The sequence below is a fragment of the Felis catus genome, chromosome A2, assembly GCF_018350175.1.
Source record: "Felis catus isolate Fca126 chromosome A2, F.catus_Fca126_mat1.0, whole genome shotgun sequence".
NCBI classification, from domain to species: Eukaryota; Metazoa; Chordata; class Mammalia; order Carnivora; family Felidae; genus Felis; species Felis catus.
The window spans coordinates 56,999,074-57,026,528 of record NC_058369.1 but is presented as its reverse complement, the minus strand read 5'-3'; the positions used below and the strand labels follow the sequence as shown (position 1 = coordinate 57,026,528).

Here is a 27,455-nt window from a genome sequence, read left to right as displayed (position 1 = left end):
TTTCTTTCTTGGGGCACCTGGGTGGCACATTCGGTTGACTGTCTGACTCTTGATTTCAGCTCAGGTCATGATCTCATTTCAGCACAGGGCTCTGTGCTGACAGCGCGGAGCCTGCTTGGGATTCTCCCTCTCTCTCACTCTCAATCAACATAAACATTAAAAAAAATAAAGTTTGAGAAGCAAAACTATTCCTCTCAACGCTTATATTAAAAAAAAAAAAAAAAAAAAAGACCATGTTTATCTCTCTCATTTCACAGGGCTAGATGTTCCAGAGCTGGGAGTGTAGCATCCTCACAATTCAGTTCTTCCATTTCTGAACTTGAGGTGGCTGTTGGCCATAGTCACCTCTCAGCCGTGAAGGGAAAAGGGCAAGGGAAAGGCGTGTCCATACTTTTCATGGCATTGCCTATGTGGCATTTATTCCCTCCATTCAATTCCCGTTGGCGGTTATATAATCACAAACCCACAATTAGCTGTCAGAAGTGGGAAGATGGGAATCTAGTTGGGTGGCCATATGCCCAGCTGAAATTTTAAGAACTTGTCCTTATCACCGCTCAGGCATGAGATCCTGGTGTCTATTCTGAGTACATGTCTGTCCTGTCTGATCCTGAACCACATGTCAGCTGCTTTCCCCAGATGGCTTGTGCCTCCTGGGTGAAGCTGAAGTGCCCATCATTGGTTACGTCCTCTGGTAGAGAAGACACCATGGCCGAAGCTGTAACTGGCTTAATTTGCTACTGTCCTTTACCTGAATTCCACACAGCTCTGGACACCATATGGGGATAGCCACCAGAACCGTACGTATCAAGTGGCCTCTCCCGTGTCCCTGGGTCCTTGTCTGACGATCTCCTGACCCCAGCAACGTGCCCATCACACACTGATTGACCGCATCTGTCTGGGTAATGACCCAAACCACCTCTCAAACCAACCTCCTCCTCCAAGTAAGTAGGCTTTTCTTCCCTGGGCCTTAAATTTCTTATCTTAAAAGAGGGTGACTTAAAACACTGGTCCAGCTCTGATTGAGCCTGGCGATTCCAGAAGAGCTCAGAAAAAGTTAAGTCCCCACGTAAATGACAGGGAAACGCGGAGGAATTTACGAAGCCCCGCCAGCTCGAACTCCTGGAGAACACTCGCTCCGACCTGACCAAAAGAGCGTTTCAGCGCCTACTACCTGGGGCCTGCGGCTTCCACTTTTTGAGCTGCCTAACCTCTTAGGAAGGCTGGGTTCAGCGAGCCCAGTCCGCTGTGAGGACTCAGTTCGTTCAGAGGCATGAGGACGAGCGACTTCCGAAAGGGCATGTTTGCTCTCACCAAAAGAAATAAAAAGGGGGCCGGTGGGATGCGATCCAGAACGGCAACCATAACCCCAAGCAGCTTACAGTCAACCGCACCCGGTGTCCTCCGCTTCCGCAGTAGCAATAGTTAACGCAAGAAAATTTGCACTTGTTATCGCGAGAGCGAAACCAGCCGTCGGGAGCGGAGTCTAAGACACGTCAGTCTCACTACGCAGGCGCAATTTGCCAACGCCCCCAGTCTTCGTACGCGCGTGTCAGCGCGACGCCCGAACGCCTAGGGAAGGCAGTCCTACAAGAACGCTTTTGCGTTTCCTCTTCCTCTTCTAGTCGAGTCCCATTTTCGCTTCCGGCCCCCAACTTCCGGTCCATCCCGTTTGTCCTTCCGACAGAAAAATCGGTGGTGCGGTCAGCTAGAGTGTTTCAGTTCCCGCCGGGGTCGGCCTCGCCCGAGTCAGTGAAGCTCCCGGGGCTGGGGCCGCGCGGCCCGAGGGCGGCGCCCTCACTGCCACCATGGTGAGTTGGGTGGGTGCGTGGTGGAGGGGGCGAGCGGGCGCGCAGTGAGGTCTCCCAGCCCCATCGGTCGCTCGTGGTGGAAGGGTGCAGCCGGGCATCACTGCAGGCTTCAGGCTCCTTGTCTACCTGTAACTTGGGTTCTCTTCCTCCTCTCTTCAGCTGTCAGAATTTGGGGTGGGAAATGGGAACCTCGGAGAGCGGAGTTACAGTCTCCAGCACTGTTGTAATCTCGATGAAGCGCCTTATCTTATCGCCCCGGAAAACTAAGAGAGGCGCAAGGACCGGCAGCTAGTCACGGTGCCTGGCGTGGGCCCACTTGTTTGTCCCCAGGTCCCATACGGGGGATGAACAGCGGGGGTGACAGTATGTTTCTGGGTTATTTGATTTCTGTCTCTTCTCTTCTCCATCTCCCCCGCAAGATGTAAACTTCACGGGGATTGGTCTTTTCAACATGGCTTTCTTAGTGTCTAATAGTGGCTTTCTTAGGGGTGTGACACGTTGTAGGTGTTCAGTAACGATTGAATGGATGGCGTAGTGTTACTGCCTGAGGGTATGATTTCTGTGGTCTGGAGTGGTTTGTTGGCTTCTCCATTGGTTCAGGAAGCACTCCCGACATGTCAGTGTGAGAATGCACCTAGCGCTGGTACAAAGAAGATGCTCATACATGTTAGTTACCATAATATTTTCATTAAGCGAAGCCCGCATAAGAAGCACAAGACGCAGTAATGAGGTTATAGAAGATGTATTGCAAGCTCTTGTAGATTAATGAGCCCAAGATCCCAAGAAGGGAAGAAACCTTCTTGGGCTGGAATCAGACCTTTCTGTGGGAGACTGTATCCCAAATTACTGCTTCATACTGCTCTGCTCAGCCTTGAGGCTCTTCATTTCTGAACTCTAACAAACATAGGGAATCCTTCTGCCTATTCCCTAGCAGGGGAGAAGAATCCCTGGGCCTGGATATTTTTGGGTACAGGAGTTGTTGGGTATTTTATATCCGTGTCAACCATCGCACATTCATATATGAGTGGGCTTACGTTACCCTGGGTACGTGCCCGTATCACATTGATTCATTGTTTGGTGGGGAAGTTCCAATGAGCACCTACCGCGGTGTTTTAAGCATGCAGTAAACATTGAGAAACACTAAATTAAATATCTAGAATCTCTAGGATTTAGTAAAATAGGTAGGACACTGCCTCAGCCTTCAAGATGATGGCTTCCCCTGGGAGAGCTGCTTTGTTTTATCACGTATCCGCCAAGCTTTTGCCAAGTTTGTTGCTGTGTCCATTGTAGCGGAAGGCCAGGAAGGAGACTTACGTTGAACTTAACTTTTGCTGAGGCTCTAGAAGCTGCATACCTGATGTTTTTATGTGTTTATCTCTTAAGTCTTCATGACATCTCTAGGAGATAAGAGGTATGATCCCTGTTGTAAAGACGGGGAACCTGAGAGACTACTTCTCCGGGATGGTGAGTGGAAGAGTTGAGAGTAAAGTTCAAGTCCCTGACTTAGCGAGTACTCTTTCTACTTAAACTACAACCCAGAAAACATGTTCTGTGCTTGACAGTGTTTCAGGGACAGTGGACTTGACACTTGTGTGACAGTAGTTACATAAAACTCCTTTTGGAAAAGCCAGTCTTTTCTTCCTCAAGTTCTGCTGGCTGGAAACAGACAGTTGGGATGCTGAGTGGAAAGGATCATGGTAGTTACAAACCCACACAAAAGGTAGCAGCCCAGTTGGGAAGAAGGGGCCACAGACGAACTTTCTGGGATGGCGATGACACAGGTGATACATTTTGAAGGATGGATAAGAGTTAGTCAGATCCAAAGGGTGGGGAGGGACAGTGGAGGAGTGAAGATTTTAGGTGGAGGGAGCAGCGTGGGTAAAGTCACAGGATTTGGATGTCTTTTGATTTTTTTTTTTTCTTTTGGTTTTCTTTTCGTTCTTTTTTTTCTTTTGGGATGCTAGTTCAAACATTATGCTTGTGACCTTTTGATACTTTTCTCTAAAAGTAGGTGAAAAACGGGTATTTTAAACATGGGCATTTTTCTCCCCTTCTGTCTCCTTTTAGGCCCGAAATGCAGAAAAGGCCATGTAAGTATCAATTCAGTTTTGTCTGTAAATTTTAAGGGACTTAATTATCACCATGGAGCTCTTTTTGTGTTTGGTTCTTTTCGTATTTTTCTTTCTCTACGTGTGTTAAAATAGTATGCCCATGTTCGATGTTTGTTTTCCCTACTAGTGTTTTCTGACAACTCCCCAGAACTTATACTGGATAAACATTAGTTTAGTTGGGGATGGTACAGGGGCTATGAGAGTGACAGCTAGGCACCCCATGATGCTAGTCTTTTAGCATCCGGATGTGTTGCTCACCAAGTGGTCTGATCAGGAGAGTTTCCCACGGTCTTTACACACAGTGTAAGTAAAATAGATATTTGGGTGTTCAGGAACACCCATGGCTTTTTAAGTTCCACTGTCGGGACACGGAAACCCATAACTTCTCTTTGGTGTCTTAATCTCTTGTGCATGCTCATGTATGCTCTCTTTTTATGAAGAATAATTATTATAATCTATTTATGAGTAATATTCATGAATGGCTGATGTTAAATACGGTCATGAGCAGATCTATGTCATCTAGGAACTTGAGTGATAAGAAGTCTGTGAGCGGTATCTAATGGATTCTTCTCTCTTTCTGATAGGACGGCCTTAGCAAGATTTCGCCAAGCTCAACTGGAAGAGGGAAAAGTGAAGGTTGGTATAAATCTTCATGAATTGTAAATCGTTAAGAATAAATGTGGTAAAACTCTCTCCTGAGCAGACGAGACTTCCAATTTCTTGTCTATAGCCGCTGGCACTCTTAGGAGTCTATACATTTGAATTCTAGGTGTCTCTCTCTGTAGCTGGGGCAGTGTGATTGATGATCTAGCTGCTTCCATTTCCTCTGTATTATGATAATTGGCTTTCCATATTATCCCAGCTCTAATAGTGAATAATAGAAAACGGAATGTACTATGGAGAGGAGCTCTAAGCTGATACCAGTAAAATGATCTCAACTCATGGAGACTCAACCAGGTCAGGGATAATAGGCAGCATTCTTTCAATATTTTTGTTTTATTTTATAGAAATTAAACACACAGGGACGCCTGGATGGCTCAGTCGGTTAAGTGTCCGACTTCAGCTCAGGTCATGATCTCACAGTCTGTGAGTTTGAGCCCCGCGTCGGGCTCTGCACTGACCGCTCGGAGCCTGGAGCCTGCTTCTGATTCTGTGTCTCCCCCTCTCTCTGCCCCTCCCCCACTCACGCTCTGTCTCTCTCCCTCTCTCAAAAATACATAAACGTTAAAAAAGATTAAAAAAAAAAAGAAATTAAACACACATGCTCACACACACACATGCATGTATACACATACACGTTTATGTATGTTCTGAATATTGTAGATATTTCTTTTTTTTTTAAGTTTCTTTATTTTGGGAGAGAGAGAGAGAGAGCAAGTAGGGGAGGGACAGAGCAGAGAGAGAAAGAGAGAGAGAGAGAGAGAGAGAGAGAGAGAGAGAGAGAGAATCCCAAGCAGCCTCTACACCATTAGTGCAGAGCCTGATAGAGGGCTCGAAATCATGAACTGTGAGATCATGACCTTAGCTGAACTGACTGAACCACCCAGGTGTCCGATAGACATTATTTCTTAAGATAATATGAATATTCCATGAAGTGAATATAACCTAGCTTACTTAGTCATCTCTCTATTATTGAACGTTTAAGTTGTTTCCAGTGGTTCACTGTACCAGATACAGTGCAATGTATGTATGTTTTTGCATGTATAGTTGTTTCCTTTTTTAAAAAAAGTTATTTATTTATTTTGAGAGAGGGACAGTGCATGTGCAAGTGGGGCAGGGGGAGAGGGAGACTCCCAAGCAGGCTCCACCCTCTTAGCACAGGGCCCATTGCAGGGCTCCGTCCCTTGAACCGTGAGATCATGACCTGACCTGAAATCAAGAGTCAGATGCTCAATTGACTGAGCCACCCGGGCACCCCTCATATAGTTGTTTCCAAGTGGAGACCGTAGTGTGAGATATAAGGCTTGATGGAGATTATTTGGAACTGAAACTTCAAATGTGTTTAGACCACTAGACATTTAGTCTTCAGGGCTGAATCAGTTGTGAATGCTGCACAGAGCTTGTAACTAGTACAGTGGCAACATGTGTATTTTCTTCTTCATAGGAAAGAAGACCCTTCCTTGCCTCAGAATGTACTGAGCTGCCCAAAGCTGAGAAGTGGAGACGACAAGTATGTTCTGGGTGAATCTGGTCTTAGTAGAAGTAACAAGTCTCTGATTGTTTCTTTTTTTTATTGAAGTACAGTTGACACAGAGTGTTACATTAGTTTCAGGTATACAACATGGTGATCCCACAAGTGTAGCTACTATCTGTTACCAGAAATGCTATTATAATACCATTGACTATATTTCCTATGCTGAACTCCACTGCACCCCCCCCCCCCCCGCCACCCGTGACTTATCAATCCATAACTGGAAGCCCGTATCTCCCACTCCCCTTCACCCATTATTATGCCCATCCCCCACCTCCTTCCCCTTTGGCAGTCATCAGTTTCTTCTCTGTCTTTCTGGGTCTGTTTCTGCTTTTTTGTTTGTTAATTGATTTGATTTGCTTTTTAGAGTCCACATGTAAGTGAAATCTGTCTGGCTCATTTCACTTAGCATAATACCCTCTAGGTCCATCCATGTTGTTGAAAATGGCAAGATCTCATTCTTTTTTATGGCTGAGTAGTGTTCCGTTGTATATGTATAACACATCTTTCTTATCCATTCAACTGTCCAAGGACACTTGGGTTGCTTACATATATTGGGTATTGTAAATAATAATGCAGTTAACATGTATCTTTCAAATTAGTGTTTTCATTTTCTTTGGGTAAATACCCAGGAGTGGAATTATTGGATCATATAGTATTTCTATTTTTCATTTTTTTTGGAACCTCCATGTTTTCCATGGTGGCTGTACCAATTTACATTCCTACCTACACTGCACAAGGGTTCTCTTTTTTCTACATTCTCACCAACACTTATTTCTTGTCTTTTTAATTCTAGCCATTCTGACAGGTGTAAGGTGATACCTCATTGTGGTTTTGATTTGTATTCTGATTGTTTCTTATTCTCTCAGTAATTCTTTACCAGAATTCTAAGTATTTTTAATTACTAATCTTGAATTATATGTTTTCTGTGCTTTCAGACATAATCTAAAGTCATGAGAATATTACCTTTTCTTTTTTTCACAGATCATTGGAGAGATCTCTAAAAAAGTGGCTCAAATTCAGAATGGTAAGCTAATTTGTCTTTTACAGTGTTTTTTTTGTTTTTTTTTTTTTTAAGTTTAACTTATTTTGAGAGAGAGTGCATGCATGCACGAGAGGGGTAGGGGCAGAGAGAGAGGGAGAGAGAGAATCCCAAGCAGGCTCCATGCTGACAGCATGGAGCTCGACCCCACAGAACCATGAGATCATGACCTGGGCCAAAGCCAAGAGTTGGACACTCAACCACGTGAGCCACCCAGGTACCCCTGCAGTGTTGATTCTCAAATCCACCATTAGACTCAGGGATTTCAACACTTCTCTTTCAATAATCAGTAGAACAAGTAGATAGAAGATCATTAAGGACATAGAAGAACTGAATAATAGTATGAGTCAATTTGACACTTCTAGAACATTCCACCTAACAAAAAAAACATTTTTTAAAAGTTTTATTATTTTTTATTTTATTTTATTTTTTTGAGAGAGAGAGAGAGCCATATGGGAGGAGCAGAGAGAGAGGGAGAGAGAATCCCAAGCAGGCTCCGCACTATCAGTCTGGAGACCAAAGCGGGGCTCAAACTTACCAACGGTGAGATCGTGGCCTGAGCTGAAATCAAGAGTTGGACGCTTAACCGACTAAGCCACCCAGGCATCCCAGAATGTTTTCTTTTTTTAAGAGCATCTAGAATATTCACGAAAATAGAACATGTTCTGGGTTATAAAACAAATGTTAGCAAATTTAAAATAATTGAAATCTTACAAAGTATGTTCTCTGATTATAACAGAATTAATGTAGAAATCCGTAACAGAAAGATACCTAGAAAATTCCTAAATATTTGGAAATTAAGCAGCATGTATCTAAGCAACCCATGTGTCTAAGAGCAAACTGCAAGGATATTCGAAAATATTTTGAAGTAAATGAAAATGAAAACATAATGTCAGAATTTAAGGGACAAAAATAATTTTGGGGGGGATGTTCTTTTTTTGTATTAATTGTCTCAAATCAATGATCTAAACTTCTACGCTAAGAAACTAGAAAAGAAGAGTAAACCAAACCCTAAGTAAGCAGAAGGAAGAAAATAATAAAGGTAAGTGCAGATATCGATGAAACTGAAAATCAAAGATGAAGAGAGAAAAGAAGTCAAAAGCTGGTTCTTTTTTTTTTTTTTAAGCCTCACCAAGGCTTTACTCTTTTATTTTTTATTAAAAAAATTTTTTTAATGTTTATTTATTCTTAAGAGAGAGAGAGCACGTGAGCAGGGGAGGTACAGAGAGAGAGGGAGACACAGAATCCGAAGCAGGCTCCAGGCTCTGAGCCGTTAGCACAGAGCCAGTGTGGGGCTCGAACTCACTAACTGTGAGATCATGACCTAAGCTAGAGTCGTTAAACCCAACGCCCCTAAAACCTGGTTCTTTAAAAATATCAGTAAGTGATGCCTGGGTGACTCAGTCAGTTAAGTGTCTGATTCTTGGTTTTGGCTCAGGTCATGAGGTCACAGTTCATGAATTTGAGCCCCACATTGAACTATCAGTGCAGCAGAGCCTGCTTGGGACTCTCTCTCTCTGTCTCTGTCTCTGTCTCTCTCTGTCCCACCCCTCCCCTGCTCACTCTTTCTGTCTCTCAAAATAAACTTCAAAAAAAAAAAAAGAAAATTAAATAAATAAAAAGGTCAATAAAATTAATAGACTTCTAGTCAGACTGACCAAGAAAAAAAGAAGATACAAATTAGGAACATCTAGGGGTGTCTGGTTTGCTCAGTCAGTAGAGCACATGACTCTTGAGCTCAGGGTCATGAGTTCGAGCCCCATGTTGGGTATAGAGATTACATAAATAAACAAGCCAACAAACAAGCAAACTTAAAAAAATTACAAGCACGGGGAATGACACTGGGAATATTACTACAGACTCTCCAGACATTAGAAGGTTAATAAGGGAATGTTACAGACAATGTTATGCCTGTAATTCATCAACTCAGATGAAACCGACCAGTCCTTGAAAGACAGAAACTTAAAGAGAATTAGTTCTTACCCAGGGGCAGTTTTGCCCCGCCCAGGGGCCATTTGTCAGTATCTGGAGAAACTTTGATTTTTATAACTTGGGGTGCTACTGGCATCTAGTGGTTAAAGCCAGGGAAGCCACTAAGCATCTTACAGTGTATCCTACAAAGAATTATTTGACTCAAAATGTCAGTAGTGCCACTGTTTACAAACATTGTTCAAGATGAAATTGAAACCTGAGCATTCCTATGTCTATTAAAGAAATCAAGAATTTTTTTTTTAAAGTAAACTCCATGCCCAGCATGGGGCTCAAACCCATGACCCCAAGATCAAGAGTTGCATGCTCTACTGACCGAGGCAGTCAGATGCCCCTGTATCTGTTAAAGAAATTGAATTCATAGTTAAAGCCTTCCAGCAAAGAAAACTCCAGACCCAGATGGCTTCACAGGTAAGTTCTACCTAACATTTAAGGAAGAAAAAATACCAATTCAACACAGTTTCTTCCAGAAAATTGAAGGGGAAGGAACACTTCCTCCTTCATTTTAGAAGTTTGACTATTAGCATTACCATGATACTAAATCAGAAAAAGACATTACATGAATAGAAAAAAATTTCCAACTAATATTCCTCATGAGTGTAGAAATTTTCAATAGAATATTAGCAAACCAAATCCAGTAATTTATAAAAAGGATAACACATCACAACCAAGTGGGATTTATCCTTGGTGTACATGTCTGATTCAGTATTCAGAAATGAATATAATTCACTGTATCATCATTCTTTTTTATTTTTATTTTTTTAATATTTGTTTATTTATGTATTTATTTATTTATTTATTTTGTTTGTTTATTTTTGAGACAGAGAGAGACAGAGCATGAACGGGGGAGGGTCAGAGAGAGGGAGACATAGAATCTGAAACAGGCTCCAGGCTCTGAGCTGTCAGCACAGTGCCGACGCGGGGCTTGAATTCACGGACCGCGAGATCATGACCTGAGCTGAAGTCGGCCGCTTAACCGACTGAGCCACCCAGGCGCCCCCCACTGTATCATCATTCTAAAGTAGAGAAGCCTCTCTAGATGATCTTTAGTAGAGATCATCTCAGTAGATAACGGAAAAAATTTTTGGCAAAATTTAACATCCACTCATGGTAAAAACTCTCTGTTAACTGGGAATAAGAGGGAATTTTTTTCACCCAGATAAAACACTTCTCCCAAAAAACCTATATCCAGCATCGTACTTAATGGCAAAAGGTTGAATGCTTTCCTCCTAAGAGCAAGGACGAGGCAGAAATTCTTACCGCTTGTATTCAAGGTCGTACTGGAATTCCTAGTCTGTGCAGTAAAGCAAGGAAAGGAAATAAAAGGCACACAGATTGGAAAGGAAGAAATACAATTGTCTTCTCAAACTATGTCATTTTCCGTGTAGAAGATCCCAAGAAATCTTATGGGAAGCTTTCTAAAGTGAGTAAGTGAGGTTAGCAAGGTTACAGAGTAGAAAGAAGGACAATACACAAAAATAAATTTTATTGTTATAAACCAGCACTGAAAAATTGGTAATAGAACATTTGCAAAAAGGGCTATTTACAAAAGCACCAAAACAGAAGAGATACTTAGGCATACATCTAACAAAATGTATGTGTGGTCTGTTTGCTTAAAACTAAAACATCGATGAAGGAAATCAGAGAAGACCCAAGTAAGTGGAGAGGTACACGGCATTCGTGGATGGCAAGACCCAAGCCTAGTAATGATGTCAGTTCTTGGTCTTTTCAAATACTACCACAATCAAAATCCCAATGGGATTTTTTTTTTTTTAAATAGGTTGCCAGATTTTTTCTACATTTTAAATGGAAAATCAAAGGAACTAGGATAGCCAAAATAATTTTGAAAAAGAACAAGATTGTAGCATTCATACCACCTAACTTTAAGATTTTATATAAAGCTACTGTATTCCAGATAATGGGGTGGGTAGTGGTGAAAGATAGACCAATGGAAGAGAGTAAGAAATAGAGCCACACATGTGGTCAGTTGACTTTTGACAGTGGTAGAAAACCATTCAGTGGAGAAGGGGGAGGGAGGTTACTCCCTTGCAACAGCCACGTGATACTTTGTTTCAACATATCAAGGTTCATTAGCCATTTCCCTTCCTTTGTGGTGGGATGCCCCAGCTGCTCTTGGCGTGGGAGACAACACCTCTGCAAACTCTCTTGTGCATATTCCTTTAAATGAGTCCCTTAGGCTTCATTCTCAGAGTATAGTCTTTGCCAAAAGATGTTCCCATATAACAAAACATTGCTTTCCTGAAAGGGTGAAACCAACACAGAATTCTCCCAGTCCCGGTGCTTATGTCAGCCTCGCTGCATATTTGCTGGCGTTGGATGCCAGGTGCCCCCACCACCAAAGTATTTTAATAGTTGTATAAATGGAACAGTAGGATTGCTTCAGTTTATATTTCTTCAGTTGCTAATGATGATGAAGGTTTTCCTCAAGAATTTTTTTCCCCTGTGCTGGTGGGGACTCGGTTCATAATCCTTGCCATTTCCTTTATTTGGGTGTGATGGTTTTTCTTATAAATTTAAATGAGTGTTTTTGTCCCGCATACCTTCCTAGGTATTGACATTTATTTTTAGGGTATAACATTGAGTGCTATTTTGAAGAAACAATGTTAATGTTTTTGTTTTCCAGCTGGTTTAGGTGAATTCCGAATTCGGGACCTGAATGATGAAATTAACAAACTGCTAAGAGAGAAAGGACACTGGGAAGTCCGGATAAAGGAGCTGGGTGGTCCTGACTATGGAGTAAGTAAGCCACTGTGCCAGTGGGTCTTGGGGGTAAGCGTTTTGGCAGGCTGGGTAACTTTGCATCCGCTGCAGCTCCCAGCCCATGCTGGCCACGGAGTAGGTACTTGAGGAATGAAAGAAGCTTTGAAGAATGCCTGTTAAATGTGGACAGGAAACATGGGAAAGGTAGGGAGGATAATTCTTTTTTTTTTTTTTTTTACCTTTTTAATGTTTATTTTTTTTTAATTTTTTTATTTTTATTAAAAAAATTTTTTTTTAATGTTTATTTTTGAGGCAGAGAGAGACACAGCATGAGCAGGGAAGGGGCAGAGAGAGAGGGAGACACAGAATGTGAAGCAGGCTCCAGGCTCTGAGCTGTCAGCACAGAGTCCGACGCGGGGCTTGAACTCACGAACTGTGAGATCATGACCTGAGCCGAAGTTGGATGCTTAACCGACTGAGCCACCCAGGTGCCCCTTAATGTTTATTTTTGAGAGAGAGAGACAGAGAGCGAGCAGGGGAGGGGCAGAGAGAGAGGGAGACACAGAATCTGAAGCAGGCTCCAGGCTCCACACAGCCAGCACAGAGCCTGACGTGGGGCTTGAACTCACAAACTGTGAGATCATGACCTGGGCCGAAGTCGGACGCTTAACTGACTGAGCCACCCAGGCGCCCCATGGTAGGATAATTCTTAAACACCCCATAGCACAGCCATCAGAGCAGATAGGGCCACTCAGTTTACTGTCCAGATGTTCTTGAGTAAGCCACTTAATCTCTCTGGGCCTCTTGTTTGTTCGTTTATTTATTGATTTTTAAATGTTTATTAATTTTTGAGAGAGAGTGCGAGTAGGGGAGGGGCAGAGAGAAAGGGAGACAGAGTTTCTGAAGCAGGCTCTGCTCTGACAGCAGAGAGCACAATGTGGGACTCAAACTCACAAACCGTGAGATTGTGACCTGAGCCGAAGTCTTAGGCTCAACCAATGGAGCCAGCCAGGTGCCCCTGGCCTCTTGTTTAAAATGCCCATGGTCCTGGAGCACCTGGCTGGCTCAGTCAGAGGAACATGCCGCTCTTGATCTTGGGGTTGTGAGTTTGAGCCCCACGTTGGGTGTAGAGATTATTTAAAAGAATAAAAATATTTAAAAAATGTATATTATTTATTTTGAGAGAGAGAGAGTGGGGGAGGGGCAGAGAGAGAAGGATGGAGAGAATCCTAAGCAGGCTCTGCGCTGTCAGTGCAGAGCCTGACATGGGGCTTGATCTCACATACTGTGAGATCATGACCTGAGCTGAAATCAAGAGTCAGATGATTAACCAACTGAGCCACCCACGTTCCCCAATCTCACTCTTTTTATGGCTGAGTGTTCCATTATACACACACACACACACACACACACACACACCCCACATCTTTTTTTTTTTTTTTAATTTTTCTTACTAACATTATTTTTTGAGAGTCAGAGAGAGAGCACAAGCAGGGGAGGTGCAGAGAGAGGGAGAATTGGAAGCAGGCTCCAGAATTGGAAGCAGGCTCCAGGCTCTGAGCTGTCAGCACAGAGCCTGACATGGGGCTCAGACCCACGAACTGTGAGATCATGACCCCAGCTGAGGTTGGTCGCTTAACCGACTGAGCCACCCAGGTGCCCCACACACTACATCTTCTTTATCCATTCATCAATCCATAAACAGGTGAGTTGCTTCCATATCTTGGTTATTGTGAATAATGCTACAGTATTAGGAGTGCATTTTATCTTTTAGAATCAGTGTTTTTCATTTTTCTTTAGGCAAATACCCAGTAGTGGAATTATTGGATCATGTGGTAGTTATGTTTTTAATTTTGAGGAACCTTCATACTGTTTTCCACAGTGGCTGTACCAGTTTGCATTCCCACCAACAGTGCGTGAGGTTCCTTTTATTCCACCTCCTTGCCATACCAACACTTGTTGTTTCTTGTGTTTTTGATACTAAGCCATTCTGACAGGATATCTTGTAGTTTTGATTTGCATTTTCCTAATGATGAGTGATGTAGAGCATCTTTTCAATGTGTCTGTTGGCCATCTTTGCCTTTGGAAAAATGTTCATGTCATCTGCCCATTTTTTAATTGGATTATTTCTTGGTATTGAGTTGTAGACGTTCTTTGATATTTTGGATATTAATCTCTTATTGGATATATCCTTTGCAAATATATTCTCCTAATTAATAGGTTGTCTTTTTGTTGTATTGATTATTTCCTTTGTTCTGTAGAAGCTATTTATTTTGATGTAGTCACAATAGTTTATTTTTGCTTTTGTTTCCCTTGCCTTAGGAGACATATCTAGAAAAGTGTTGGTATGGCCGATGTCAGAGAATTTAGGGCCTGTGCTCTCTTCTAGTATATTTATGGTTTCAAGTGTCACATTTAGGTCTTTAATCCATTTGGAGTTTCTTTTTGGGTATGGTTTTTAGAAAGTAGTCCAGTTTCATTCTTCTGCATGTAGCTCTCCAGTTTTCCCAGCACTGTTTTCGAGGAGACTGTCTTCCCATTGCATATTCTTGCTTGCTTTGTCGTGCATTAATTGGCCATATAATCCTAGGTTTATTTCTGGGCTCTGTGTTGTGTTCCGTTGACCTGTGTGTCTGTGTTTGTGTCACTGCCATACTATTTGGATTATTACAGTTTTGTAGTATATCTTGAAATCTGGAATTCAGCTTTGTTTTTCTTTCTCAAGATTGCTTTGGCTGTTTGGGGTCTTTGTTGTTCTATACAAGTTTTAGCATTATGTGTTCTAGTTTTTTGGAAAGTGCTGCTGGTATTTTGATAGGGATTGCATTAAATCTGCAGATTGCATTAGGTAATATGGACATCTTAACAATATTAAGTCTCCCAGTACATGAGCATGGAAGAGCTTTCCATTTCATTTCATCTTCAATTTTTTTCGTCAGTGTTTTACAGTTTTCAGAGTACAGGTCTTTCACCTTCTTGGTCAAGTTTATTTTATAAATTTTTGGTGCAATTCACATTAATCTTTCAATAGTTTTCTTTCTTGAATTTTTTTTTTTAATGCTTAACAGTTTTATTTCCATTTTCTAATACATTTAAAATTTTAGTTTCACAAGATGAGACGAGTTCTGCAGATGAATGGTGGTGAGGGTTATATAATATTATGAATGTATTTAGTATCACTGAACTGTCCACCAAAAATGGTTAAGATGGGTGGTGCCTGGGTGGCTCAGTTGGTTGAGTACCTGACTCTGGATTTTGGCTCGGGTCATGATCTCATGGTTTGTGGGTTCGAGCCCTGAGTCGGGCTCTTTGCTGGTACTGCAGAACTGCTTCGAATTCTGTCTCCCTCTCTCTGCTCCTCCCCCACTTGTGCATGCACGCTGCACACTCTCTCTCTCTCCCTCTCTCAAAATAAGCAAATAAACTTTTAAAAAAAGGTTAAGATGCTGGGGCGCCTGGGTGGCTCAGTCAGTTAAGCAAGCATCCGACTTAGGCTCAGATCATGATCTCGCAGTTTGTGAGTTCAAGCCCTGCGTCGGGCTCTGTGCTGACAGCTCAGAGCCTGGAGCCTGCTTTAGATTCTGTGTCTCCCTCTCTCTCTGCCCCACCCCCCACTCATGCTGTCTGTCTCTCTCTCTCTGTCTCATAAATAAATAAACTTAAAAAAAAAGGTTAAGATGGTAAATTTTGTTATGTGTATTTTGCCACGTTAAAAAAGAAAAGTAGTACATTTATCAAGTTCAGAAAAGTATTAAGAAGCAGGATAGCATTCAGTCAGGATGGCATTACCTGGATGAAACTACTTGAATAGTTCCTTCTGTTGTTTTTCTGTGAGTGCCACGATTGAGATCACACTCACTGTATATACAACTTTGGTTGTAGGATTTGTTTCTTTCCAAAATAGTAACATTGTCTGTGTAGATACTACAGAGTTTTATGCAAAAAAAAAAAAAAAAAGAAAAGAAAAAAAAAAGGAAGAAAATATAAAATAAAAAATCATAAAAATTGTAAAATATTAAAAAATTTGTTATATTCTGTGAATGATACAGAATGTTATATAGTTTTCTACTACACAGAAATAACTACTACTGACATTTTCTATTTAACCTTTCTAGCATTTTTTTCTATGTATGTATATGTTTATTATGGAAATTGTTTCTTATTGTAACTATATGCTTTGTTCACTTAACAGTGTTTCAGGAGCATACTTTCATTTCAATAGTCATTTATATCATCATTTTATTTTTATTTTTATTTCTTTATTTTTAAGTAGGCTCTATGCCCAATGTGGAGTTTGAACTCATGACCCTGAGATGAAGACCACATGCTCTGTTGACTGAACCAGCCAGATGCCCCTCATCATTTTAAAAAGCATTTTTGAGGGGTGCCTGGGTGGCTCATTCGGTTTAGTGTCCAACTCCTGTACTTGGCTCAGGTCATGATCTCGCGATTTGTGTTTCAAGCCCCGCGTTGGGATTCTCTGTCTTACCTTCTCTGCCCCTTTCCCACTCGCTCTCTCTCTCTCTCTCTCTCTCTCTCAAAAACAAATAAACATTTAAAAAAAAGCAAATTTTTGAGAAAGTTGCAAAATTAGTACAGAGAATTCTTATATACCCTTCATACACATTTACCAGATTTTGGCTTTTTTCCTGTGTTTACTTTGTCATTTTCTGTGTGTACCTTAACACATTATGCTTCTTTTTCCCTTAATACTTAGTATCTCTTGTGTATATTTTCTCTCTTTCTTATTTTTGTTATTTTCTTATTAGAGAGAGAGAATGCGAACGGGGGAGAGGGGCAGAGGGTGAGAGAGAGACAAAGAGAGAGAGAGAGAGAGAGAGAGAGAGAGAGAGAGAGAGAGAGAGAATCTCAAGCAGGATCCATGCTCCATGCAGAGCCCATCATGGGGCTTTATCCCATGACCCTGCAATCATGACTTGAGCTGAAATCAAGAGTTGAGCGCTCAACTGACTGAGCCACTGAGGCACCCCTGTGTGTATTTTCCAAGAGGAAGAATGTTCTCTTACGTAACCGTGGTAGAGTTATCAAGTGTAAGACACTTTGGTACAGTCATTTTATGTAAAGTACTTGACTGTTTCATAGATTTTCCCAACAATATCCTTTTATAGTCCTGTAGACCTGGCTCAGGGTCACCATACTACATGTAGTTGTTGACATCATCATTTTTAATGGGTAGAATTCCATCTTCAGCATGTATTTCATCTGTCTTCTACTGCTCATCATTTAGGTTGTTTGCAATTGTGTTTTGAGCTTTTGTCACTTACCTCATGTTATAAGTGTTTTCCCAAGGCAGTATAGGAGTTTCATAAGAATCATTATCTTTAAGTTATAGAGTATATTCCATCCATGGCAATGCTATAATTTACATAAATCATCCTCTTACTGTTAGGTATTTAGGTTGATTTTAAATTACAAAAAAAAGTGCCCAAATGTTTTTCCGTGTACGTCAGTATTTTCCCACAATTATTGTTATTATCTTAAAATATATTTGCAAATATGGAAATAGTGGGTTAAAGGATCAGATTCATTTTCTCTTTTTCCTTCCCAATAAGAAAGTTGGACCTAAAATGCTGGATCATGAAGGGAAAGAAGTCCCCGGAAATCGAGGTTACAAGTACTTTGGAGCAGCCAAAGATTTGCCTGGTGTTAGAGAGCTATTTGAAAAAGAACGTAAGTGACTGCTAATGTTTGTGAAGGTCTTAGCCTCTAATTGTTGGTAGTCATCCTAACAGATCTGTATGCTAGGTGCTCCTCCTGCATTGTTTCAGGAGTCAGTAATTCAGTGTCAGAATTACCATTTTAAATGAGAAACTTTAAATACCAGGAGTTGAAGTCACAGGCCCAAGGCACGCAGTCGGGGTTGGGAGGCGAATCCAGAATTGACTGGCGCCAAATTCTCACATGCCAGTCTCTCAGTCTGAATGACATGTTTCCGGTTTGAAGTTTCCTCGAACTATCAGGGCAGGCTCTGATGTTCATTGAAATGGTCTCATGTTTCAGTTACTTGTTAGCTGAAAAAACCCTAGCCGAAGAACAAGTAAAAGCTTGGACTGAACCCCGTAGGTATAAATGGAGTAATAGGGAACTGCTCTGTGCGAATTCAGGGCTGGTCCCCTCACCTGTCCTGCCTTTTACCTCCGTGGCCATGGGGAGCTTCAGCCAAACCTTGGCCTTCCAAAATGCAATTGGAAACCACTAGCCTGGAGTGTTTGTGGATTTTAATTTTGCCTTTTAAGAAAGTAGTCTAAATATTATAGAAAAAAATGTGACTAGCAGAGAAGAATGACAGCAATATTCTCACCACTGTTGGTGTTCTTCTCTATTTCCTTCCAGTCAGTTTTTCTTTTAAAAATATAATTCTAGGGGCGCCTGGTGGCCCAGTCGGTTTGAACGTCCGACTTCGGCTCAGGTCATGATCTCACGGTTAGTGGGTTAGAGCCCTGTGTCAGGCTCTGTGCTGACAGCCTAGAACCAGCCTCAGATTCTGTCTCTCCCTCTCGCTCTGCTCCTCCCCCAACTCATGCTCTGTTTCTCTCTGTCTCAAAAATAAATAAACAAAAAAAAAAGATTTAGAAAAAAATATATATAACTCTAGGGGCGCCTGGGTGGCTCAGTCGGTTAAGCATCCGACTTCTGCTCAGGTCATGATCTCATGGTTTGTGAGTTCGAGCCCCACGTTGGGCTCTATGCTGACAGCTCAGAGCCTGGAGCCTGCTTCAGATTCTGTGTCTCCCTAATCTCTCTGCCCCTCCCCCACTTGTGCTCTGTCTCTTTCTCTCAAAAATAAGTAAATGTTAAAAATATATTTATAATTCTATCTGTATTCAGCCCTGCTTTTTTTTTTTTTTTTTAAGTTTATTTATTTTGAGAGACAGAGAACCAGCAGGGGAAGGGCAGAGAGAGGAGGGTGCAGAGGTTCCAAAGCAGGCTCTGCGCTAACAGTAGAGAGCCCAATGCGGGGCTCGAACCCACAGACCGTGAGATTATGACTTGAGCCGAAATCAGACACTTAACCGACTGAGCCACCCAAGTGCCCCAAGCCCTGCTTAATTTTAAATTAATTATGCCCAAACTGGTTTTGCATGCGTTAGTAACACCACTTAAAATTAATTCAAGGGGTACCTGGCTGGCTCAGTTGGTGGAGCATGTAACTCTTGATCTTGAGGTTGTGAGTTCGAACTCCATATTGGGTGTAGAGATTACTTAAATATAAAATTGTAAAAAAAAAAAAAAAAAAAAATCTTAAAAAATTTTTAAAAAATAATTCAAAGTGTAAGTATCATGCTGTTCATTGTGAAAATAATATAGTTTTACTACAGAGAAGTGGTAAAATACAGAAAATCAGAAAAACAACTGCCCATATTTTCCCATCTGTAGATGACAATTGTTGACCTATTGGGACATATTTCCATCTAGTTTTTAAAGGGAAATGACAACCCAACAGATTGGTCAAAGAATCAAAGCTGATAATTTAAGAAGAAAAAATTCATATGTTGGGGGGGGCACCTATATCGAGGTCAATATTTTTAGAAAAATAATTTTTCTAAATTTATTATTTATTCCAGTTGTAGATTATTTTTTTTAAATGAGAATGTGTATACGTCAGTCTTCATGAGTATATTCAAAAGCACTCTCCCCTAGGTTCCCCCCCCCCCCCCCCCCCACCATGCCCCTGGATAACTGGTAATCATTATTATCTGTTTGTTACGTTCCCTTCCAGGACTTTTTTAATGCACTTACGTGCTTATTTCATAAGCTGAATTTCATCAGTGTGAGTGACACCTGGCTTAACCCCAATTCAGTTTAGGCAGGAGAGTGAATTTATTGGCTCACATAACTGAGAAGTCCACGGTGGTTTGCTTTCAGGAATGGCTGATTCCAGGCCACATTTCCTCCGTGTTGCAGTTTTGACTTCCACTGCGTGAACTTTTTCTCTGTTTAGTTCTCTGCTTGTGGCAGCGAGTGGTTTATCACCAACTTACATTTTGTCCTCTTCAGCAAGAGATTTTTTTTTCTCCCAAGCAGTTTAAGCAAAACCCCCAGAATTGAATCTGGTTGGCTTTGACCAGACCATAGTTCTACCCTTAAACCACTCCCTTTGACTGGGAGGAACGCAGCATTCTGAGCCCGAGGGGTTTTAGCCCTGAACCCGGTCCTGGGTGCAGCCAGCATGGTCACGGGTCAGGGACCAAGAGTAGTGGAGCAGTGAATAGTGAGATCGTGACCTGAGCCAAAATCAGAGGTCAGGACTGAACCACCCAGGCATCATGCTAAATGAAATTTTTATACATGTGAGCTTTTTCTGCTGAAATGATCAGCTTTTACTCTTTCACCTATCTGTTGGGTTGCCATTTCCCTTTTGATTTTTTTTTTAAGATTTTTTATTTTTAAGTAATCTCTACACCTAGTATGGGGTTCAAACTCACGACCCTGAGATCAAGAGTTGCATACTTTACTGACTGAGCCAGCCAGATGCCCTCCTTTTGATTTTTAAGAATTACTTAGGTATCCTGAATAGTAACCCTTAGTCTGAAAAAAAAATTTTTTTTTAATTTTTTTTTAATGTTTGTTTATTTCTGAGACAGAGAGAGACAGAGCATGAACAGGGGAGGGGCAGAGAGAGGGAGACACAGAATCCGAAACAGGCTCCAGGCACTGAGCTGTCAGCACAGAGCCTGACGCAGGGCTCGAACTCACAAACCATGAGATCATGACCTGAGCTGAAGTCGGTCGCTCAACCAACTGAGCCACCCAGGTGCCCTTGAAAATATTTTCTTGAGGGCTTTCTCATTTATCTTTTTTGTTTTTTTTATAGTTTCTTTTGTCTTATCTATATACTTACATTTTCCTATCCTGTTTTTTTCATTTAACATGACATTTCCTATATTATCAAAGCATCTTGTACAAGAGCAGTACAGGGGCCATCAGATACCCCATTTTACACACATCCTACAGCTTACATAGAGCCTTAGGTTATTCCAGGCTTTCACGACCCTGTGAATAATGTATATCTCTGTCCATTAGGCTTTGCCAGCTTTTGTTTTTGTGTTTTTAGTTAGTATAATTTTTTTCTAAATAGACTAATTGGGTTAAAGTTTTAAAAAGGGTTGTACCACTTAATGTAAATCTCTGGCTAGTACAGAGAGGTGCCTACATCTTGGTATTTTCTTGAGCACGCACACTCCATGGCCACATAACATTGTCCAGGATGAAGGCTTGGGTGTGACTGTGGTGGGTTATTTAGCTGAGCTGGTGCTGTTTCTTTCAGCTCTTCCCCCTCCAAGAAAGACACGCGCTGAGCTCATGAAAGCAATCGATTTTGAATACTACGGTTACCTTGATGAAGATGATGGTGTCATCGTGCCTTTGGAACAGGAATATGAAAAGAAATGTAGGTCTCCGAGCATTTTGTTTCGTTATAGATGGCATCTGGTTTCTGTTCTGTCCTTTGAAAATGTCCTTTACACCAGAAGTGGGTTGGTTTTATTGCTGATGGTCTTCTGAGGAAATGGTCTGCTCGGTATCTATGATGCAGTCAGGGCTGTGTTGGGCCAGAAGCAGCAGGTTGGGGAAGCCCAAGAGTGACATCTGACCTGCCCCCTATCCACCCAGAATGCATCATCTAGATTCCTTCCCACATTGGTTTTCTTGAAATCGGGAAGTGGTGTCCATTTAAGTAGCTTTCAGATATGCTTTAAGCACAGCTAATAGGTTATCAGTATAGAGCAAGGTGGGTGTCTCTTTCTGAGTGCTTCTTCCATGCCAAGCCTTGTGCTAAGCATTTTATGGACATTGTCCTGAAGCCTCATGACAGCCCTATGAGGAAGAAGTTAGTGCTGAGACCCCTGGTGTGTCAGCTAGGGCTTTGGGTGCAGGTGGTCAGGAGTCTGAGCCCTTTTCCGGCATGCTGTACCACTGTGTCTCCTCTTTCATGTAGGCATGTCAGGAAGTCACTTAGGTCGTTGAACTGGGGATGATCTGGGGTTGTCCCCTGCCAGGCTGCCTTGTTGTGACTGGGAGCTAGAGCTGTGGTGTGACCAGACTACCTCTCACACTCCACTCCTGCCTGCCAGGGCAGAATGGAGGGTTCCCCTCTTCCGAGGGGACATGTGGGCCTCACCCTGCATTGCACACAAAGCTGATTTCGAGGCCTGACTAAGCAGCACCTGCTCTCCTGTTTCTCCAGTCAGGGCCGGATTGGTGGAAAAGTGGAAAGCTGAGAGAGAGGCCCGGCTGGCAAGAGGAGAAAAGGAGGAGGAGGAGGAAGAGGAGGAAGAGATCAACATCTATGCTGTCACCGAGGAAGAGGTACTGTGGGCAGTGGGGGGCCCCGGTGCTCACTGCCTCTGCTCTGAGCCACGAAGGCTGGGCCTTGGGAGAATGGGTGGGATGGTAGGAAGCCTCGGCCCATTGGCGAGGGGTTGGGCCAAAGCCCAGCCCTGAGAATTCAGCTTCCTCAGCTGGAAGATGGATGTGAGGATCACCACTCAGCATCCCAGGGAGGGTTCTAGAAGGGAATGGCTGTTAGAGCACTTGGTAAACTGTACTTTATACCCAGCATTACTTACCTGCTTTGTAGAGATAGGCCCTTCCGAATACACTGCTGTCGGACTTATAAACACATTTGATGCCATGAGTTCTAGCCCGTGTCCCCATCGTTTCTTTTTATTTATTTATTCACTTCTTTATTATTACCACGTTTTCAGGTTTAATTATGTATCTATTGTATTAGTTGCTTATACATTACAAGGTACCACAGATTGGGCGGCTTAAACACCAGAAATGGATGTTTCTAGCCTCAGAGTTCTAGAGGCTAGAAGTCTAATATCAAGGTGTCAGCAGGGTAGGCCTCATCATTTATTTTTATTTTTTTATGTTTTTATTAAAAGTTTTTTTTGAAATGTTTGTTTATTTTTGAGAGAGAGCACGCGGGCCGGGGAGGGGCAGAGAGAGAGAGGGACAAAGGATCTGAAGCAGGCTCTTTGCTGACAGCAGAGAACCCGATGCAGGGTCGAACTCATGAACCATGAAATCACGACCTGAGCTGAAGTTGGACACTGACTGAGCCACCCAGGGGCCCCTCATCATTTCCTTTTAAGTGGCAGTGCCAAAAGGTCTTGTTTAGTCTTAACAACCCCATTTTAGAGATAGAAACCAGCCCAGAGCAGAGAGGGCCTTATTCAGAGGGTGGTGGTTGAGGGTGGAGCTATGATCCTGCCTCTCAGGCAGAGCCTGCTAGCTCTGGACTCTTCTGAAGAGCCTGCCATGCAGCCCTTGCTCCCTGGACACATCGAGAAGGGATGAAATGGATTTGCTGGACTGAGAAGGGGAGGGGAATTACCCGTGTGTGGGAGATAGGTCAGGTCCCGGGTGAGGAACTTGCCGCGACATTGGTGGCAAGGAAGCAGGCTCGGAGAAGTTTAGTGACTTGGTCATTATCACACAGGGTACGGCGGACCTGAGGTTAGGTTCATATGCAGGTCTGGCTGCTCAGCAGTGGGGACAGTGAAACATTTGAAGCCCTAGGAAGGTCTTCTTCAGCTGCAAATAATTCATTTGCTCTTTCAGCGGGTGTTTGTTTAATTAGTGGCTACTGTGAACCAGGCCTGTGCCAAGGGCACAGCAGGAGACAAGCTCTGCTTGTAGCTTAGAGTCAGTGGGGAGACAGTCCGGTGAGTAGAGACAGTGGGAACCAGTGGCTGTGACAGCGGTCTTCGATAGTGATGTGGTGCGGGGAGAGCCCATGAAGGCTCTTCCTGGGAGCTGACCCTTCAGCCGAGGTCTGGAAGATCAGGACAAGTTAATAACCAAGGGAGAGGCAGTGAGGGAAGAGTGTTCCAGCAGCGGGGGAAACACATGTACTGAAAGACACCATGGGAGTGTGAGGGACAGAGGACAGGCCGGTGTGGCTGGAGCACAGTAAGGGGCTGCTGGGGTGGGGGCAAGGCAGAACAGGCCGGTGCCCCTGCTCCACGGTGAGGAGGGTTTGCCTTCATCTGAAGAGCAATGGAGAGCCACCAAAGGTGGGTTTTTTTCCTTGTAGTTTTGAAATAATTTACAGGAAGTTGTAAAGGTAGTACAGAAGGTCCTGTGTATCCTTCACCCAGTTTGCCCCAACGGTTACATCTTCCAGAGTTACAGGACGGTGTCAACAATAGGAAACAGAGATGGCGTAATGAATGTATAGCGTTGTGTGTCTTTTATCACACGTGTGGATTTGTACAACCACCATTTCGGTCAAGATACAGAGCCCTTCCCTTCACGTGTTGCACCCTGACAGTCAGGCCTCCTTCCTTCCCCCATCCCGTGGCCAACTCCAGTCGGTTCCCTGTCTCTATAATTCTGTCCTCTTGAGGATGTTTCACAAGTGGAATCGTACCGTATGCCACCTTTGAGGATGGTCTTTATACTCAACACAGTGCCCTTGAGCTCCATCCGAGGTGTTGAATCCAAGAGTTCATTCCTCTGTATTGCTAGGTAGTAGTCAGCGGGTGTGGCCAGAGGCTGGTGCAGGGCGTCTGGCACCGACACTGGCAAACAGCGGACCCCACCACCTCACAGGAGCCCTCTCTCCTCAGATTTCCAAGGCCACATTATTTCCTGAAGTTATTGGCAATCTCTTTTGACTCGTGGGCAGACCCTGAATTGATCTTTTTTCTATATTTGGTACATTTCCCATATTGGGTACATTTGGTAATTAAATTTTTTAAATTTTAATTAAAGAAATAGATAACATTCACAAGGTTCAAAAACCAAAGAATGTGTAAAGACCAACAAACATTCCCTAGTTCTCTGGGTGCAAAGATGCACCCGGTTCTCACGGCTGTCACTAGATTCTCTTCTAATTCTCTTTCCTCATTCAAAAGGTAGCATCATTTGCACAGTGTTTTGTGGCTTTTTTAAATAGTTAGTGGGTGTCTCCATGTCTTTCTGTGTGAGCACTGAACTTCCCCATTCCTTTTGTTTTTTTCCTTTTATTTTTTACTTTTTTATTTTTATTTGTTTATTTTAATGTTTTGTGTATTTTTGAGACAGAGAGAGACAGAGCATGAGCAGGGGAGGGGCAGAGAGAGAGCGAGACACAGACTCCGAAGCAGGCTCCAGGCTCTGAGCTGTCAGCACAGAGCCCGACACGGGGCTCAAACTCACAAGCTGAGATCATGACCTGAGCCGAAGTCGGACGCTTCACTAACAGAGCCACCCAGGCACACCTGGCATTTATTTTTTAAGTTTATTTTGTGAGTGAGATTTTATTTATTTATTTAGTTAGTTAGTTATTTTCTCGCATACACAAGAGAGACCAGGGGAGGAGCAGAGAGAGAGAATCCCGAGCAGGTTCCATTGCTGTCAGCAAGGAGCTCGAGTGAGGCTGGATCCTACAAACAGGTCATTACCTGAGCCAAAATCAGGTTGGATGCTTAACTGACCAAGCCACCCAGGCACCCTATTTTTTCCTCTTAAATAGCTGCCGAATTGTGTGTTTTGTAGCAGTTCCAACATGTGTGTAACGGGCTCCGGCTCACTGCCTTTTGGTTGTTCTCTGTTTTGTAGTCTGACGAGGAAGGCAGCCAGGAGAAAGGAGGTGAAGACGGGCAGCAGAAGTTCATCGCCCATGTCCCAGTGCCGTCACAGCAAGAGGTAGGACAGAGGCTGAGAGCTGCTCCCCTTGCAGGTGGGGCTTCCCCAGTGCCAGGGGACTCGGGGAAAAGGAGCCTGCACAGAGTGTGTTCGTGGGTTTTCTTCGCCCTTCCTATCCGTTAGGGCAGCTCTGACTCCGACCACTTGGCACTGGTCGCTATGCTTCCGGTAGGTAAGGTGCAGCATGCAGCGGGGGGCTGGGTCCCGTCCGCTTTAGGGGATACTGACAAACAGGGTTGTTCCTCCGCTTCCAGTGGGAGCTGGCTCTGGGGTTTGGCTCCTCGATGGCCTCTGTCTGGGGATCTCCCTCCTGGCTGAGCTCCAGCAGGGCACGGAGGGCCTTGTGGAGGAGTCCAGCATGAGCCCTTCACTCTCGCTGTCCACAGATCGAGGAGGCCCTTGTGCGAAGGAAGAAGATGGAACTCCTCCAGAAGTACGCCAGTGAGACCCTGCAGGCCCAGAGTGAAGAGGCCAAAAGACTTCTGGGGTATTAGGTCTGAGCCGGGACCTGTGCAGGGTCTGGAAATCTGTCAGGGGACCATCATCCCCTGCTGGCCCTTGCCACAGGGCTCTGCTGTCCTGGGACTGCAGACGGGCAGGCTGGCGCTGTGAGTCCTGGGGCTCCTTCTCCCACCTTCTCTTACCCTGGCCCCTGTCCCTCCCTGGCAGGCTGTGGGCTTCAGCTGTCACTTTTGTACACATGTTTTGCTATTGTAGGAACCCACTTATTTTTATCTTGAGTGTGTAAAACAGGCTGCTAGCTGGGTGCTTGCGTTTTATTTAGCTTTCTCCTGTCACTCGCGGTGGGGAGGTCAATTTATGACTACCGTTAAAAAGATATACTGCTACCTCCTCTTGAAAAATGAGACTGTCAACTCGGCCCACAGTCCCATGTGTCAGCCACCAGCTAGAGCTGTTCCTTTTGGGTCGGCTACTGCTTGCGGTTCTCTGTGGCCTGCCCAGCCTGCCTCATTCCCTCCTGCCCAGGTGGCAGGACTTTCAGTTTGGTACTTCCGTTTTATGACAGGTTCTGAAGAGAGCTATTTTTATTAAAGATTTTTATATGGAAGGGCAACCCCCACGTCTGCGGCTGGCTCCCTGGGAACCGTACTGAGGCGATGGCTGCAGCAGGACGCGAGGCTCAGAATCGCTGCAGGGGACAGAGTCCCGAAGCACACAGCCCACGTCGGGGAGGGCTGGGACGGTCTGGGCTCCGTCCAGGGCCGAGGTGGGCGGGCAGAGCCGTCCTCGCCACATCCCCGGCCTGGCCCGCGTGAAGGCACACCACGGATGTCCAGGAGGCGCCAGTGGGAGCCCAGCCTGCCATCCGGGCTGGATCTTTTCTTTCCGGGGCGGGGAACCGACGGCAGCAACGGGGGACAGCCGTCTCTGAGACTGTGTGTGTGGGAGGGGGTTCCCCACGCTCCGGAGGGCTCCTAGGAGTAGCTGGGAGTGAGTGTCAGGACCAAGCAAGGGGGCGACCCGGTCGGTCAGTGCGTGGCCTGCTTTAGGAAGGTGTGTGGAGCTGGGTGTGGAAACGGGAGGCAGGAGCCAGGCCAGGCAGAGGCTGGGCAGAGACTGGCTGGGGTGGGGAGGGGCTGTGTGGGGAAAGGGACAGAGGACGAGGAGAGGGGATGTGACTCGGGTGAGGGCACCCTGCGTTCTGGCTTCCCCAAAGGAAAGGTGGCGCGGTCCCTCCTCAGCTGAGCCCCTGGCTGAATGTGTGGTCGGGGTTGGGGTTTTGGGGCCCCCCCGGGGGGGGGGCAGCCGGGACCAGACTCCGCTCTGGGACCTAGGACCCAGCCCCAGTCTGGTCCGGGACAGGGGCTCAAGAGCCAACTTACTGGGGACTTTGAGTGAGTCCCTCTAGGCCCCTGGCCTCACTCTCCGTTTCCAAGCCCAGGACGTTGTCCCAGGGTCTGGCAGTCCCATGG

The 27,455-nt window shown here is 44.1% G+C and overlaps 1 protein-coding gene across 1 annotated transcript; it reads left to right on the top strand.

Annotated features, from left to right (window-relative positions):
• The first annotated feature begins 1,548 nt into the window (after nt 1-1,548).
• Nucleotides 1,549-26,596, top strand: ISY1 (ISY1 splicing factor homolog). Its single transcript, XM_003982538.6, has 11 exons — nt 1,549-1,808; nt 3,876-3,898; nt 4,504-4,555; nt 6,024-6,089; nt 7,095-7,137; nt 11,786-11,898; nt 17,436-17,553; nt 21,152-21,274; nt 22,070-22,191; nt 25,435-25,521; nt 25,908-26,596. Exons 1-11 carry the CDS (start codon nt 1,806-1,808, stop codon nt 26,013-26,015), a joined length of 858 nt encoding a protein of 285 aa, XP_003982587.1. The 5' UTR covers nt 1,549-1,805; the 3' UTR covers nt 26,016-26,596.
• The last annotated feature ends 859 nt before the right edge of the window (nt 26,597-27,455 follow it).